Here is a 14,091-nt window from a genome sequence, read left to right on the forward strand (position 1 = left end):
TATCAATGAATTAAACAACCACTTCTACAGGATCACAGAAGATAATGGTGCTGTATATAAATGATTAATAGAGATGAGAATATTTCACTTCATTCATTAAAATCAAATTGTTATGCGGATTCGTACCATGCCATGCAAACCTATTCAGTCCATAGACCAGTTCCCCCATTTTACAGAACATCAAATCCTGCAATGACATGTCATTCTGTCCATATTTCAATGCACTAAAATGCAAATCTATTCCACGTTAAATAAATAAAATAAATTACTTAGGCCCTTATTCAATTCACTTTTTCTCCTAGGCAGTGGCGTTCCTACTGTAGTGCGCAGGGGGGCGTGGCGCACCGGGTGACAGACAACCAGGGGGGTGACGCCACGACCCCCCACAGCAGCAGAGCAGGAGGGGAAGCAGCGCTAGAAGGAGGAGCAGTGGGGGCAGCGGTGGGGAGGGGGGAAATATCCCCCCTCCCTTACCTGGGACCCCTCCTTCTGATAAGCGGAAGCACAGTGGGCGGCATTGAAGGCGGAGATCTGTGACGACATGACGCTGCCAGCGCTTGGAACGTGGAAGTGGTGAGTAATTCTGCGCATGTCTCCCCGCCGCCGAGCCCGCACTTGCCACAGCTAAATGGAGGGGGAGAGAGGCAGAAGGAGGGGTCCCAGGTGAGGGAGGGGGGGGGATATTTCCCCCCTTCCCACCGCTGCCCCCATTGCCCCTACTTCTAGCGCTGCTTCCCCCCTCCTGGGACATCTATACTGGGGAAACTGTACTAGCTATACTGGGGGCAACTATACTAGCTATACTGGGGGCAACTAAACTACCTACACTGGGGGCAACTAAACTACCTACGCTGGGGGCAACTAAACTACCTACGCTGGGGCAACTAAACTACCTACGCTGGGGGCAACTAAACTACCTATGCTGGGGGCAACTAAACTACCTACACTGGGGGCAACTAAACTACCTACGCTGGGGGCAACTAAACTATCTACGCTGGGGGCAACTGAACTAGCTATACTGGGGGCAGCTATACTAGCTATACTGGGGGCAACTAAACTAGCTATACTGGGGCAACTATACCAGCTATACTGGGGGCAACTATACTAGCTATACTGGGGGCAACTATACTGGGGCAACTATACTGGGGGCATTTATACTAACTTCATTGGGGGCAACTAGCTTCACTGGGGGCAGCTATACTGGGGGAAACTACTAGCTATACTGGGGCAACTATACTAGCTAATACTTTAAATTACAGTTAGCTCTGCCCTCATCCGGTCATGACCACGCCCATTTTTGCCGTGAAGCACGCCACAGGTTGTGGCCACGCCCATTTTTTAGGGGGAGGGGGTGTATTTTAATAACCAGCACCGGGTGCCAAATGCCCTAGGTACGCCACTGCTCCTAGGTGGCAATCGGGCCCGTTTCTAGGGGCGTGCGGTCAGTGCTATCGCACGGGGCTCAGTGCGGCACTGAGGAGAAGGGGGCGCAAGCAGAAGGACAGCACTGACAGAGAGAGGGTGACGCATGCTAAAGAGGAAATTAAAAGCTGCTCTGCGATCACCTCTCTGTCTTCACGGACTCCTCCTGCGCGTCCTGTTGCCTTGGCTGCAGATCACCATGTGACCACCATGTGGTGACACTGACTTCCTGCAGCGGCACCGAGTGTGTAGCAGCCATCAGAGCACTGAAGGAGTTGGCTGCTTTTTTTTTCCTGCACGTGGTGGGACTAGGGCAGAAGGAACTGACAGGCAGCTGAGGGCTGAGGCTCTGCTGGGGTCGCAGTCCATCTGGACTACAAGCAGCTGTCTCAATCTGGGACACTTAGAAGAGGCTTCCCGGCCGCCATAAGCCCCGCCCCCCGCATGGGACACAGATGATAGGGTGGCTGGCTAATGTGAGCCCTGCCATCCACATGCAGTAAAGGCCATCTGTAGCCCATGGAAGCTGATTGAGGAGCAGTGCCTGGGAGGTGGAAGTGTACCTGTCTTGGAGGAAACCCCATCTGATATCTAGAGGAAGCCCTGCCCCCCTGCACAGGGGAGAGGTCACCCCAGCCTCCTGTGCACTAAGGAGTGCTTGTCTGACAGGAGGAAGACCTGCCTGGAGGAAGCCTCGCCCCCCTGGGACAGTGGTGGAATGGACACCTGCAACCAAAATGTAGTAAGTATGAATCTACCTGCCCCCACTGTCTTCAGTGACCTTTCCCCTCCCCCTGCTAGCTCCGGTGATCTTCTTGCTCCCCCAGTAGCCCCAGTGACCCTTGTCCTGCCCCCACTAGCTCCAGTGACCTCCTCCCTCTTCCCCTTACGCTCCAGTGGCCTTCTGCCCCCTCAAGTAGCCCCAGTGACCTTCTGCTCCCCCCCCCCAGCTCCAGTGACCTTCTTCCTCCACCCTAGTAGCCCAAGTGAACTTCTTCCTGCCCCTGCCATCCCCAGTGACCTCATCCCTCCCCCCACTATCTCCAGTGGCCTTTTGCCTACCTCCAGTAGCCCCAATGACCCCCCAGCAGCTCCAGTGACCTCTCTCTTCCCCCATTAGCCCCAGTGACCCTCTGCCTCCCCCCATTAGCTCCAGTGACCTTCTCCTTCCCCCCACTAGCCCCAATGACCTCCCCCCCACACACACACAAGCCTCAGTGACCTTCTCCCCCCCCCCAGTAGCCCCAGTGACCTTCTCCCCCCCCCCAGTGGCCCCATGACCTTCTGCCTCCCCCCACTAGCTCCAGTGACCTTCTCCCCCCCCCCACTAGCCCCAGTGACCTTCTGCCACCTCCCAATAGCCCCATTGACCTCCCCCCCCTTCACTAGCCCCAGTAACCTTCTCCCTCCCCCACTAGTCCAAGTGACCCTCTGCCTCCCCCCATTAGCTCCAGTGACCTTCTCCCCCCCCAGTAGCCCCAGTGACCTTCTCCTCCCCCCCAGTAGCCCCAGTGACCTCCCCCCAGTAGCCCCAGTGACCTCCCCCCCCCCAGTAGCCCCAGTGACCTTCTGCCACCTCCCAACAGCCCCATTGACCTCCCCCCCCCACTAGCCCTAGTAACCTTCTCCTTCCCCCACTAGCTCCAGTGACCTTCTGCCTCCCCCCACTAGTCCCAGTAACCTTCTCCCTCCCCCACTAGCTCCAGTGACCTTCTGCCTCCCCCCACTAGCCCCAGTAACCTTCTCCCTCCCCCACTAGCTCCAGTGACCTTCTGCCTCCCCCCACTAGCCCCAGTAACCTTCTCCCTCCCCCACTAGCTCCAGTGACCTTCTGCCTCCCCCCACTAGCTCCAATGACCTTCTCCTTCCCCCCACTATTCCAAGTGACCTTCTCCCTCCCTCGCCCCACTAGCCTCAGTGACCTCCCTCCTTCCACTAGCTCCAGTGACTTTCTCCCTCCCCCCACTAGCTTCATTGACCTCTGTCGCTTTTCCTCCTGTTGTGGCCACTCTCAGTGGGAAGAGGGGGACGCTCCTCTCTGCCCTGGTCTGAGTAGTACTCTAATGCCTAGTACACACCATGCAATTTCCCGTCAGATTGACAATCGAACCGAAAATTTCCGGCAGGTCCGATCTGATGTCTGATAATTTTTCTGATCGATTTCCAATCACTTCTATACAAAAATGATCAGAAATCAGATCGGACCTGTCAGAAATTATTACAGTCAATGTGACGGGATATTTTATGGTGTGTACCAGGCATTATCTGCTATATAATTTTCTGTGTATGATCCATGGCTTTGAAGCTGGTAGTGAGTAAAGGTGGCCACACATTATACAATTTTTTAAATATCTTTTCAATTGAAGAATTGCAATCAATTTTTCTGACCGATTGTAACATTTCAAAAATCTGACCAATGTACCACACACACATGTTCAATTTTTCTCCAATTATGATAAAAATGATTGGAAACTCTGAGAAAGTTGCTAGGGTGTGTATATTAATAAATTGACAATCTAACACACACCATACAATCTTTAGAAAAATTGAAGAAAAATTTCCAGCATCTCGTATCAATAAGTCGAAAAAAACGGGAAATCCGATTGGAATTTTCAGTCGAATAACAAAAAAAGGTTTCGATTTTTTTCAGGAGATCCGATCATATTTTTAATTGCTGTAAAATCGGATTATTTTATTGTGTTGTGTGTGGCCACCTTTAGTTTAATTCGTGCTTAGACAATCTGCTATGATCTCCTGTGTAGGCTGAGTAGGTGCTTTCTTTATTTATGAACTCTACCTCTGTTTTCACTGTCCCCCAAGTGTATAGCCAGTTAAAAATTGTAAAGGCCCATACCCAATACGCGTTTTTTACAGCAATTTTTACGACATCGGTCATTTTTTTTTTTTAACGACGAGCGTTTCCCCCATCTCGAGATGTGGGTACAGGTGCACGATTTTCACAAATGACATTTGGCATGTGCAGTCATAAAGACCAGAACGGATCGGATATTTAAGGTCCCTGTGACTTTCACTCTCATGGGGGGGGGGGAATTTTTGACACTCGCCCTGGGAGAAATTTATCCTAGAAACTGCACTGGTGGCAATTTCACACCTTATCAATAAAATGTCTTTAAAACCACCAGCAAGCAAAAAAAAAAAAGAAAAGAAAAAAATGAATAATTGCTTTGAATAATTTTGACAGTACTTTTTCACCAACCGTAATTTGGGGTACTTTTTTGATTGCTGAGTGCTGAAAAATGATTTGGAACAGAGGATGAAAAATGATCTCCCTGGAGAAAACTTAGAAGAAGTGAATTGAATAAGGGCCTTAATGCTTAACATTCAGGTAAACATGAAGGCAGATTATGGCCCATATGCAACGGTTTCTCTTTTTCTCCTAGGTGATATTTTCAAACCTTCTCAATAAAATGCCTTTTAAACCACCAGCAAGCAAGAAAATATTGAAAATAATTTTGACAGTACTTTTTTTTTCTTACCTAGTTTTTAGTAATTTTTCAATTGCAAACTGAAAAAAGTATCTCCTAGGCGAAAACTCAGGAGAAAAAGTTAATTGCATAATGGGCCTATACCTTTTAATGTCCTCCTTTAGTTCCATCATTTAGTATGTAAAAGTAGAAAGAAAAATCAAATTGATTACAAATGCATATATAGAACCTTAAAGAACAACTATGAAAGAAACTGCTTTTCTGTAAACCCCACTCACCTATAAAGATTTTAGCCAGCAACACTAGAAAGCTTTTCAGAGGTCTCTCAGCACAGCCTGTGTGAAAAAAATGCTTTGTTTACAATTTTGTGTCAGCATTGGGGGAGAAAGAGACAGAGCTGAACTGTAACCTGGCTGTAAACTGTTTACTTTAGACGCATGGCAGGGACAGAGACACAGGAGCACACAGACAACGCTGTAGCTGATAATTATTTACATACATTTGAAGCTATATTTCTGCTTTCTATAATTCTGAACACATTTTACTCACAGTATTAGAGCCAGTGAAGAATGTTACTGTATGCTGGATGTGCTGGACATAGTCTTCCATAGTAATGCCCACAGTGAAAACTGTTCTCTGTAAATGTCATTTTCTTCACATAAAGCATGAAAAGATGAAAAAATCCTTTGTATTGCTAATTGCTAGTAATTACCGGAAATATATGTGGCATTTATAATTTTAGTTAACTTTGATAGTTGTCCTTCAAGTCTAATAATTCCATCTTCTCTGTCCATTGCAGCTTACACAAACTGTGGAGGTCTGTTAACTCAAATGCATGGCAATATATCAAGCCCATTCTTCCCAAGCAGATATCCTAATAATGCCAACTGTAACTGGGACATCCGTGTTCCTGCAGGATATCGAGTACAACTGTCATTCCTTCATTTGGAGTAAGTGGTTTGTAAAATTATTTTCTGTTCATATCTTTAATGCCAGCATCTCAGGGATAGATTCCCAGGCTTGAATCTTGGCCAGGACATTATCGCTTTGAGTTTGTGTGTTTCCTCAAGTTTGTATTTATCTCCTAGGGGCACTCTTTTTTTTTTCTCCTAAACCCCAACATAGGCAAACGCAGGGGGATTACAGCTGCCTAGAATCCCCCCTCAGACCAGGGCTGGTACAGTGTCTGGGGACAGGCACATGCTGATACCCCAGAATATCTGCAGGCATCCTGCAGCTCACAGCCCGGCCCCCTTTCTTTCCCTGCTACAGTTGACTTTGGAAGTAGCAGCAGTGTGTGTGCAGAGCATGGAGCATCTATGGAGAACTTAACAGAATCAGGTATAAGCACAGCCCTGTGCCCTGCTGTGTGAATGCTTCACTTTCCCCTTCATTAGCAATGTTGGCTGTCCTCATTATTATCTGTATCCAAACTGCTCCTGATCTATCCTGTTGCCGGTCGGTTGGGAAATTGCATTATGTGTACCCAGCATGATGTTCTACCATATTATTATACTGTATCGTGCGTGGCTGAGGGAGACCTTTCAGGAGACCTTTCAGGAATCCTCCCCTTGAAAATCCTGGGTTTGCCCTGCCCAAAAACATTATAATTTTCTTGGCAACCCCCTCCCCCATTGGTATGGTATACATTAGAATATGATTGTAATAAGGATTAGTTTGTGACCTCCTCTGAGGTACAATTAGTAAAATGACTATGTACTCTGTAAAGCACAGTGAGAGACATCAAAACTGTATATAAAACTAATAGCACAAGCATTATACATTTTAAAGTGAACCTGAACTCTTGTACAGGACAGAAGGAAAACATAGAGAAAGGCACCCTGTATGTATTTACAGAGTTTAGCCTGTCTAATTCCCCCTCATTTGTGTCTAATCACAAGTTGTAATTTGATCTCTCCCCTGTGTCACATGACTGCCACGGCAGAGATGGCAGATTAGCTTATATGAAAGCACAGACTGTTAACAATATGTCTGCTAACATGAATCAGGAAGTAGACACACTGAAGATTTATTTCAGGATTTGTATCCGCTGTAACAGCTTTTTCTTTAAAGGTTATTATGCTGTTGTGTATCTTTTACAGCAGAGAGGACATTCTAAGTTCAGGTCCACTTTAAGGGTCAATAAAACTCTGTCATGCATAAACAAGTTCAAAACTGTCAGTTATTGTCCACACATGCACAAAAATTATTCAGTCGTGATCTAAGTTTTGTTCAATCTAGAGACATCTTCCTGCATCCTTCCATTGTGGTTTATGACATTGCAGCCACAAATGGGTGCCCGCTATTGGTAGCCGCAGTTACCATAGCAGGTGGCTCCGGCGCCCGCTATTTAGTGGGCAACCATTTTCGGCTTTGGGGGGTTATTAAGTGTTGGGGATGGGGACAGGTTGTTAGTTGCAGGAGGGTTATTAATTGCCTGGGGGAAGTGTTATTAGCTGCCGAAGGGAGGTTATTAGTTGCTTGGAGGGGTTATTCGTTTCCTGGGGGGAGGGTTATTAGTTGCTTGGGGGGATTATTAGTTGCCTGCGGGGAGGGTTATTAGATGCTCGGGGGAGGTTAATTGTTACCGGGGGAAAGGTGATTAGTTGCCTTGGAGGGAGGGTTATTAGTTGCCTGGCAGATGGGTTATTAGTTGCCTAGGGGGAGGGTTATTAGATGCCCAGGGGGAGGTTATTAGTTGCTGGGGGGAGGTTATTAGTTGCCCTGGGGAGGATATTAGTTGACTGGGGGAGGGTTATTAGTTGCCCGGGGGGGATTATTAGTTGCCTGAGGGAGGTTATTACTTGCCGGGGGAGGATGATTAGTTGCCTGGGGGAAGGGTTATTAGTTGCCTGGGGGGAGGGTTTTAGATGCCCGGGGGGAGGTTATTAGTTTCTGAGGGGAGCTTATTAGTTGCCCAGGGGGAGGTTATTAGTTGCCTCGGGGGAGGGTTATTAGTTGCCTGGGGGAGGGTTATTAGTTGCCGTGGGGAGGGTGATTAGTTGCCTTGGAGAGAGGGTTATTAGTTGCCTGGGGGGATTATTAGTTGCCTGGGGGAGGGTTATTAGTTGCCATGGGGAGGGTGATTGGTTGCCTTGGGGAGAGGGTTATTAGTCGTCTGGGTAAGGGTTATTAGTTGCCTGGGGGGAGGGTTATTAGATGCCCGGTGGTAGGGTTCTGCGTGAGAGTAGGGAGAGGTTAGGTCATAGTGAAATATCAGCAATTATTGCAGATATTTCACTATATCAATGAGGTTGTAGAATATCAGTAAATGTACCAATATTCTACTACCACGATTAAATTTTACATTATTGGGGGGGGTGCAGTGCATTTCAATTGTATGCTTGAGAGAAACCTATGTTTTGCTTTATAGTAATTTACTAGGTTTTAACAAAACAAATTCTATTTGTATGCACAGCTTAGAGACACATCCCTCATGTGCATATGACTCGGTCTCTATATATGATGGGATTCCTAATTACTCTCCTCGGATAGCAACGATATGCAACCCTGCAAACTACAGTTATTCATACTATTCATCTTCCAACATCATGGGAATCAACTTCAGAAGTGACTCCAGTGTGCAGCAAAGTGGCTTCTTAGCGGTGTTTTCTGCAGTTTATGGTTCGTATGATTATGTAATAGAGTATGATAATCTTTTCAGTATTAAAATGCTATTACTAAAATTGCTATTCTAGACGGTGGCATAGTGGTTAGCACTCTTGCCTTGCAGCGCTGGGTTCCCGTATTGCAGCCAGGGCACTATCTGCATGGAGTTTGTATGTTTTCCCCGTGTCTGTGTAAGTTTCTTCCGAGCACTCCAGTTCCGAGCACTCCACTCCAGCCCTTAATGTAATGCATATGGGAAACCAATAAGGCACTAAAATCTGCAGGTTGATACAGTTTATAACTTTCGTTTGTGAAAATCTCCCATTCACCTAATTGCTTACACTCTTATGCTTACGCTTACACTTTGTTTTAATCAAAATTGGTATGGCATACTCATGCATTGTTTTCTTATGTTTTAAGTTGTCCATATGTAATGCTTCTTTCTTTTTTTTTTAATGTGAGCAGGTTACACGACTGAGCAACCAGGTAATAAGAGCCTCTGGTCTGTATATATTTTGTTTAAGGTTCATAAAATAATAAAAAAAAAATCTGTGTTGAGAGATACTGAGCCTGCAAAAAGTACTCACATTTAAGGTTGGCTCTTATTCAATTCACTTTTCCTTCTAAGTTTTCTCAAATTTTGAATTTTCTGTTTAAAATCACTTTTCAGGACTTTACAATTGGTAAAGTACCAAAAAAGGATGAAAAAGTACTGTCATTTTCTTGCTTGCTCATGGCTTATGCTGGGAATACACGGGTCGTTTTTTCCGATTGATCGATTTTGCCGCTCGATTCTGCAGTCGATTCTCTTATCTTCCGCTCGTTTTACTTATCTTTTTACATTCACTTCTATCAGGAATCGAGCGGCAAAACGATCGAACGGGAGATCTGACATTTTTCAAGTTATATTGTTATTAGAGATGTCGGCGAACCGTTCCCGAACCATTCGCCGGCGAACCCCTCACCCTGTACTACTTCCGGGTTCCTATGACCCGTAGTAGTACGGCTGCGCAGGATGTGCAATTGCATCTGCTGTATCAAAAATAGCAAGAGCTGAAACCAACTACACATTTAAAAATTAGATTCACACAAAGGTGAAACTGACTGGTTAAACACTGGTGCAAGATTTATGGTCGGGTGTGAATTTAGAAATGTATTAAAAATAAAAGCTTAGATAGAATGTACTAATTTGGCAGTAATAGTCTAATGCCTGTATGGGATTAAAATGTTTTTAAAGCTTTCAGGATAATTTCCAGTTTAATGACAGGTCATATGTATGGCAAACATCCACATAATACATATTGGGACAAGGCTCCTAAAAGTAACATTCTAGTACAGTGGTCCTCCAACTCAGGCCCGCGGGCCGAATGCGGCCCCTGAGGCTTTTTTACTGGCCCCCAAACACCAAATGTATAACTTATAGATGTGGCCCACTGCACCTTTAAATATCAGTGACCCGCATATAGAATAGCAGTGCTGGCATCACTTATCCACATACTGTAGAAGCCAGCAAGCAGTCATTTGCTGGCTTCCAATCAGGTTCATCAGGTGACACTGCTGTCCAACTGGATGGCAGGTTGTCACCTGGGTATGCTTCACTGTCTAGTGCACAAAGACGTTCTTTGGGTGCCGCATGACTGAATGGCTGCTGCTGGGACGTCTCCTCAGGGCAAGATTGAAGGGGAAATCAATACGTAGATTTTATGTAATGTTTTTCAACATCATTTTATGTATGTTCCGTCCCTCCAGTAGTCTGAAATATGTTGACCCGGCCCTTGACCGAAAAAGTTTGGGGACCACTGCTCTAGTATGTTATACAACACCTGTCTGAGAAACTTCCTAATCAGTACAGGAAACTCCTGGAAATGCCTTATTGAATTGTTTTAATCTGCTTGGAATTTATAAGTGGTGCTTTTTCGGATGTCAATATGTCATCACTTGTAGTAACTTTCTTTTTCTTTTTTTAATATTTGCAGGTAACAGGACCTTGTCACCAGGTATTAACAACTTGTGTATAAGTTTTCCGATACACAGTCGAGTTTTTCTCCTACATTTTCTCTAAAGAGATAATTTTTTATCTTCTGTTTAAAACAACTTCTCAGCACCCTGCAATTGAAAAAGTTCCAAAGAGTAGGTGAGAAAATACTGTCAAAATTATTTTCTTGCTTGCTGGTGGACTAAAAGGCATGTTATTGATAAAATGTGAACATTTCACCTAGGAGAAAACTTGTAGAAAAAGTGAATTGGATTCTGCCCAATTTGTTCAGTTTTTTTCCTCGTCTTTTTTGTCCAATATCCTTTTAGACGGTAAGCACCCTAGGGGCACAGCTCTCTCTACTTTCTCTAGTAATTACTGATAGATACTGAGCATTGATCTACTAAGGCAGGGAAACATAAGTAACCAGCAAACTTGGATCATGTCTTTTTTTTTAATGACTACTATTAGGTTGCAAAAATCTGCAATATTCACAGGGATTATACCAGAATGTAGCAAGGACTGCTAAACAAAAAACCCCTTTAGGCTAGGTTCACTGCGTCCATTGCGGAAAGCGGCGCTGCATGTAATCTGTGCGTTGCATTGCATACAGTGAAGCATACAATAAAAAGTATGCTTCATTGTCAGCAGAAACACACTGCATTATGCCATTATAACGCACTGTATCCCCTGCACTGTGAGTGTTGCATAGGTGGTACACTGCAGTGCAGTAAGCCACATTACAAAGCAGCTATTATGCCGCACCCCAACACAACACAGTGAATTCAGCCTAAAGGTGGCCATTAGCGGTTTAAATTCTAGTGAATATTCGTTTGAGGAATCAGAAATTCTGATCAGAAGTGAAATTCTTCATTACACCATCCATGAACCAATCTTTGCTTCCTATCTATCACAACCAACAAGAAAATCCAAATTTTGGTTTGATGAAAATCCAATCGGACGACTATTTTTATAATCGTTCATAATCGATTGTGTCCATCAACGGAGATTACCGTATTTTTCGGACCATAAGACGCTCCGGACCATAAGACGCACCTAGGTTTGAAGGATAAAAACCAGGGAAAAAAATACTAAACCTGGTGCATCCATGGTACAGGGGCATCTTGTGGATATTTTCCCCTCCCCAATTTTTATGTCCCCCTGTGTCCCCTTTGTACCTTTAGTGTCTCCCTTGTGACCTCCTCTGTCCCCCTGTGTCCTCCTCTGTCCCTGTGTCCTCATCCGTGCCCCTTGTGTCCTCCTTAGTGCCCCCATTGTCCTCCTAAGTACCCCCAGTGTCCTCCTAAGTACCCCCAGTGTCCTTCTAAGTGCCCCCAGTGTCCTTCCAGTGTCCTCCTAAGTACCCCCAGTGTCCTCCTAAGTACCCCCAGTGTCCTCCTAAGTACCCCCAGTGTCCTTCTAAGTGCCCCCAGTGTCCTTCCAGTGTCCTCCTAAGTACCCCCAGTGTCCTTCTAAGTACCCCCAGTGTCCTAAGTGCCCCCAGTGTCCTTCTAAGTGCCCCCAGTGTCCTCCTAAGTGTCCTCCTAAGTGCCCCCAGTGCCCTCCTAAGTGCCCCCAGTGCCCTCCTAAGTGCCCCCAGTGTCCTCCTAAGTGCCCCCATGTGCATTTAAAATGCCCTGTCATTAACTAACCCCTGCTGTACTGTCTGTCCCCTGTGACACTGTCCCCCTATCTGTCTAACGCATGTGTGTGGGGTTTGCAGGAGGGTTATGACGAGTCTGTGTCCCCGCGGCTGTGTGTGGGGTTTGCAGGAGGGTTATGACGAGTCTGTGTCCCCGCGGCTGTGTGGGGGGTTTGCAGGAGGGTTACGATGAGTCAGTGTCGCCGCCGATGTCGGTCCCTCTATACACGCGTTCCCGCCCCCTGTCCGCCTCTGCCCCGTCCCCCCGACTACTTCCCCCCGGCTCTCTAAGAGATATGTGGTGTGTGCAGGCTGCCGCTTACCGCTGTATGCTATCGCCGATCAGCGGTAATCCTCCGTGATAAAAGCCGCTGGGTGGTCCGTGCACGCTACTGAAGCCTTCCTCTCTTCACTTCCGCTTACATCATCAATGCGGAAGTGAAGAGAGGAAGGCTTCAGTAGCGTGCACGGACCACCCAGCGGCTTTTATCACGGAGGATTACCGCTGATCGGCGATAGCATACAGCGGTAAGCGGCAGCCTGCACACACCACATATCTCTTAGAGAGCCGGGGGGAAGTAGTCGGGGGGACGGGGCAGAGGCGGACAGGGGGCGGGAACGCGTGTATAGAGGGACCGACATCGGCAGGGACACTGACTCATCGTAACCCTCCTGCAAACCCCCCACACAACCGCGGGGACACAGGGTTTTAAGCAAGATGACAACTGAAATTGCAGCATCCGGACCATAAGACGCAGGCACATTTCCCCCCCATGTTTGGGGGAGAAAAAGTGCGTCTTATGGTCCGAAAAATACGGTATTTACAACCAATCCGATCAGAATTTCTGATTGCTCAAATGATTTTTCACTAGAAATTGGGTAGTTAGTGGCCACCTTTAGCAAGTTAGAGTTTCTGCAATTGCAGTTTCACATGCATGCACACAGCATGAATGGTTATTTAAAGACGCAATTCAGGTGCAGTTTTTCTATACAGAACATGCATTTAATAATAGAACCTTATTTTAAAATCAATTTCTTATTAAAAATGTTTTGTACACAAAACTTTGCAGTTTTTGCATGCTAAAAAAAAAAAAAAATCCTTGCCGCCCACTCCACAGCCCTAGTCAGTCTAAAGCTTACATGTCAAACTCCAGCCTGTGGGCCAAATCTGGCCCTCAGAGCCATTATATTTGGCCCTCAAGGGGTTTCCCTACTTTGCATTATGTTTGGCCCACTCTAGACCATCAGGGAAGCTATATTGGAGGTGAAGTCCCATGACACCAGGGAAGCCATATGGGGAAGGCAGGGGGAAAGCACTAAACACCAGGCAACCGTATAGGGGAGGGTGGGGGCTACTAGACACCAGGGATCTGTGTATGGGAGGGAGGACCACTAGACACCAGATAACTTTATAGGGGAGGGTGGGGGCCACTAGACACCAGGGATCTGTGTACGGGAGGGAGGACCACTAGACACCAGATAACTGTATAAGGTAGGGAGGAGGACCACTAGAAGCCAGGGAACTGTATAGGGGAGGGTGGGGGGCCACTAGACACCAGGGAACTGTATAAGAGTTGGAGGGGAGTAATTGGACACTAGGGAACTTTATAAGGTGGCCAGTAGACATTGAGGTTGTCCCAAGACTAGGTCCCAGTGTTCAACGTTGGCCCATTTTGTATTTGAGTTTGACACCCCTGGTCTAAAGTCATGCCTCTGTACTAGAGACTGACAGTTATTATAGGCTATCAGCCAAAGTTGAAGTCCTAGACGCTCCACTAATTTTCTCCACTATTAAAGAGATGCAAACTGCTACATCATAATTGACCATCTCTAAAGCCCTGGGACCTGATGGCCTCCTTCTACAGGTTATTTTATTACAGTCTAAGGTCCAAACTACTAAAACTCTAACATTGCCTTGGGAATGGTAAAACTTTCCTTATTTGTGCATGAGGGCCTCATAACCTTCAGTCTAGTTCAAAGAGCTTATTTGTGTTGCA

The 14,091-nt window shown here is 46.3% G+C and overlaps 1 protein-coding gene across 1 annotated transcript in view; it reads left to right on the forward strand.

The window, feature by feature from the left end:
• Nucleotides 1-14,091, forward strand: part of LOC137504798 (deleted in malignant brain tumors 1 protein-like) — a 218,666-nt gene that overhangs the window by 151,613 nt on the left and 52,962 nt on the right. Inside the window, exons 17-20 of the mRNA XM_068233390.1 lie at nucleotides 5,668-5,818; nucleotides 8,287-8,492; nucleotides 8,943-8,963; nucleotides 10,454-10,474. Of these exons, the coding sequence (XP_068089491.1) occupies nucleotides 5,668-5,818; nucleotides 8,287-8,492; nucleotides 8,943-8,963; nucleotides 10,454-10,474 (399 nt within the window). The remainder of the gene's footprint in view (nucleotides 1-5,667; nucleotides 5,819-8,286; nucleotides 8,493-8,942; nucleotides 8,964-10,453; nucleotides 10,475-14,091) is intronic.

This window comes from Hyperolius riggenbachi, chromosome 4, assembly GCF_040937935.1.
Source record: "Hyperolius riggenbachi isolate aHypRig1 chromosome 4, aHypRig1.pri, whole genome shotgun sequence".
NCBI classification, from domain to species: domain Eukaryota; kingdom Metazoa; phylum Chordata; class Amphibia; order Anura; family Hyperoliidae; genus Hyperolius; species Hyperolius riggenbachi.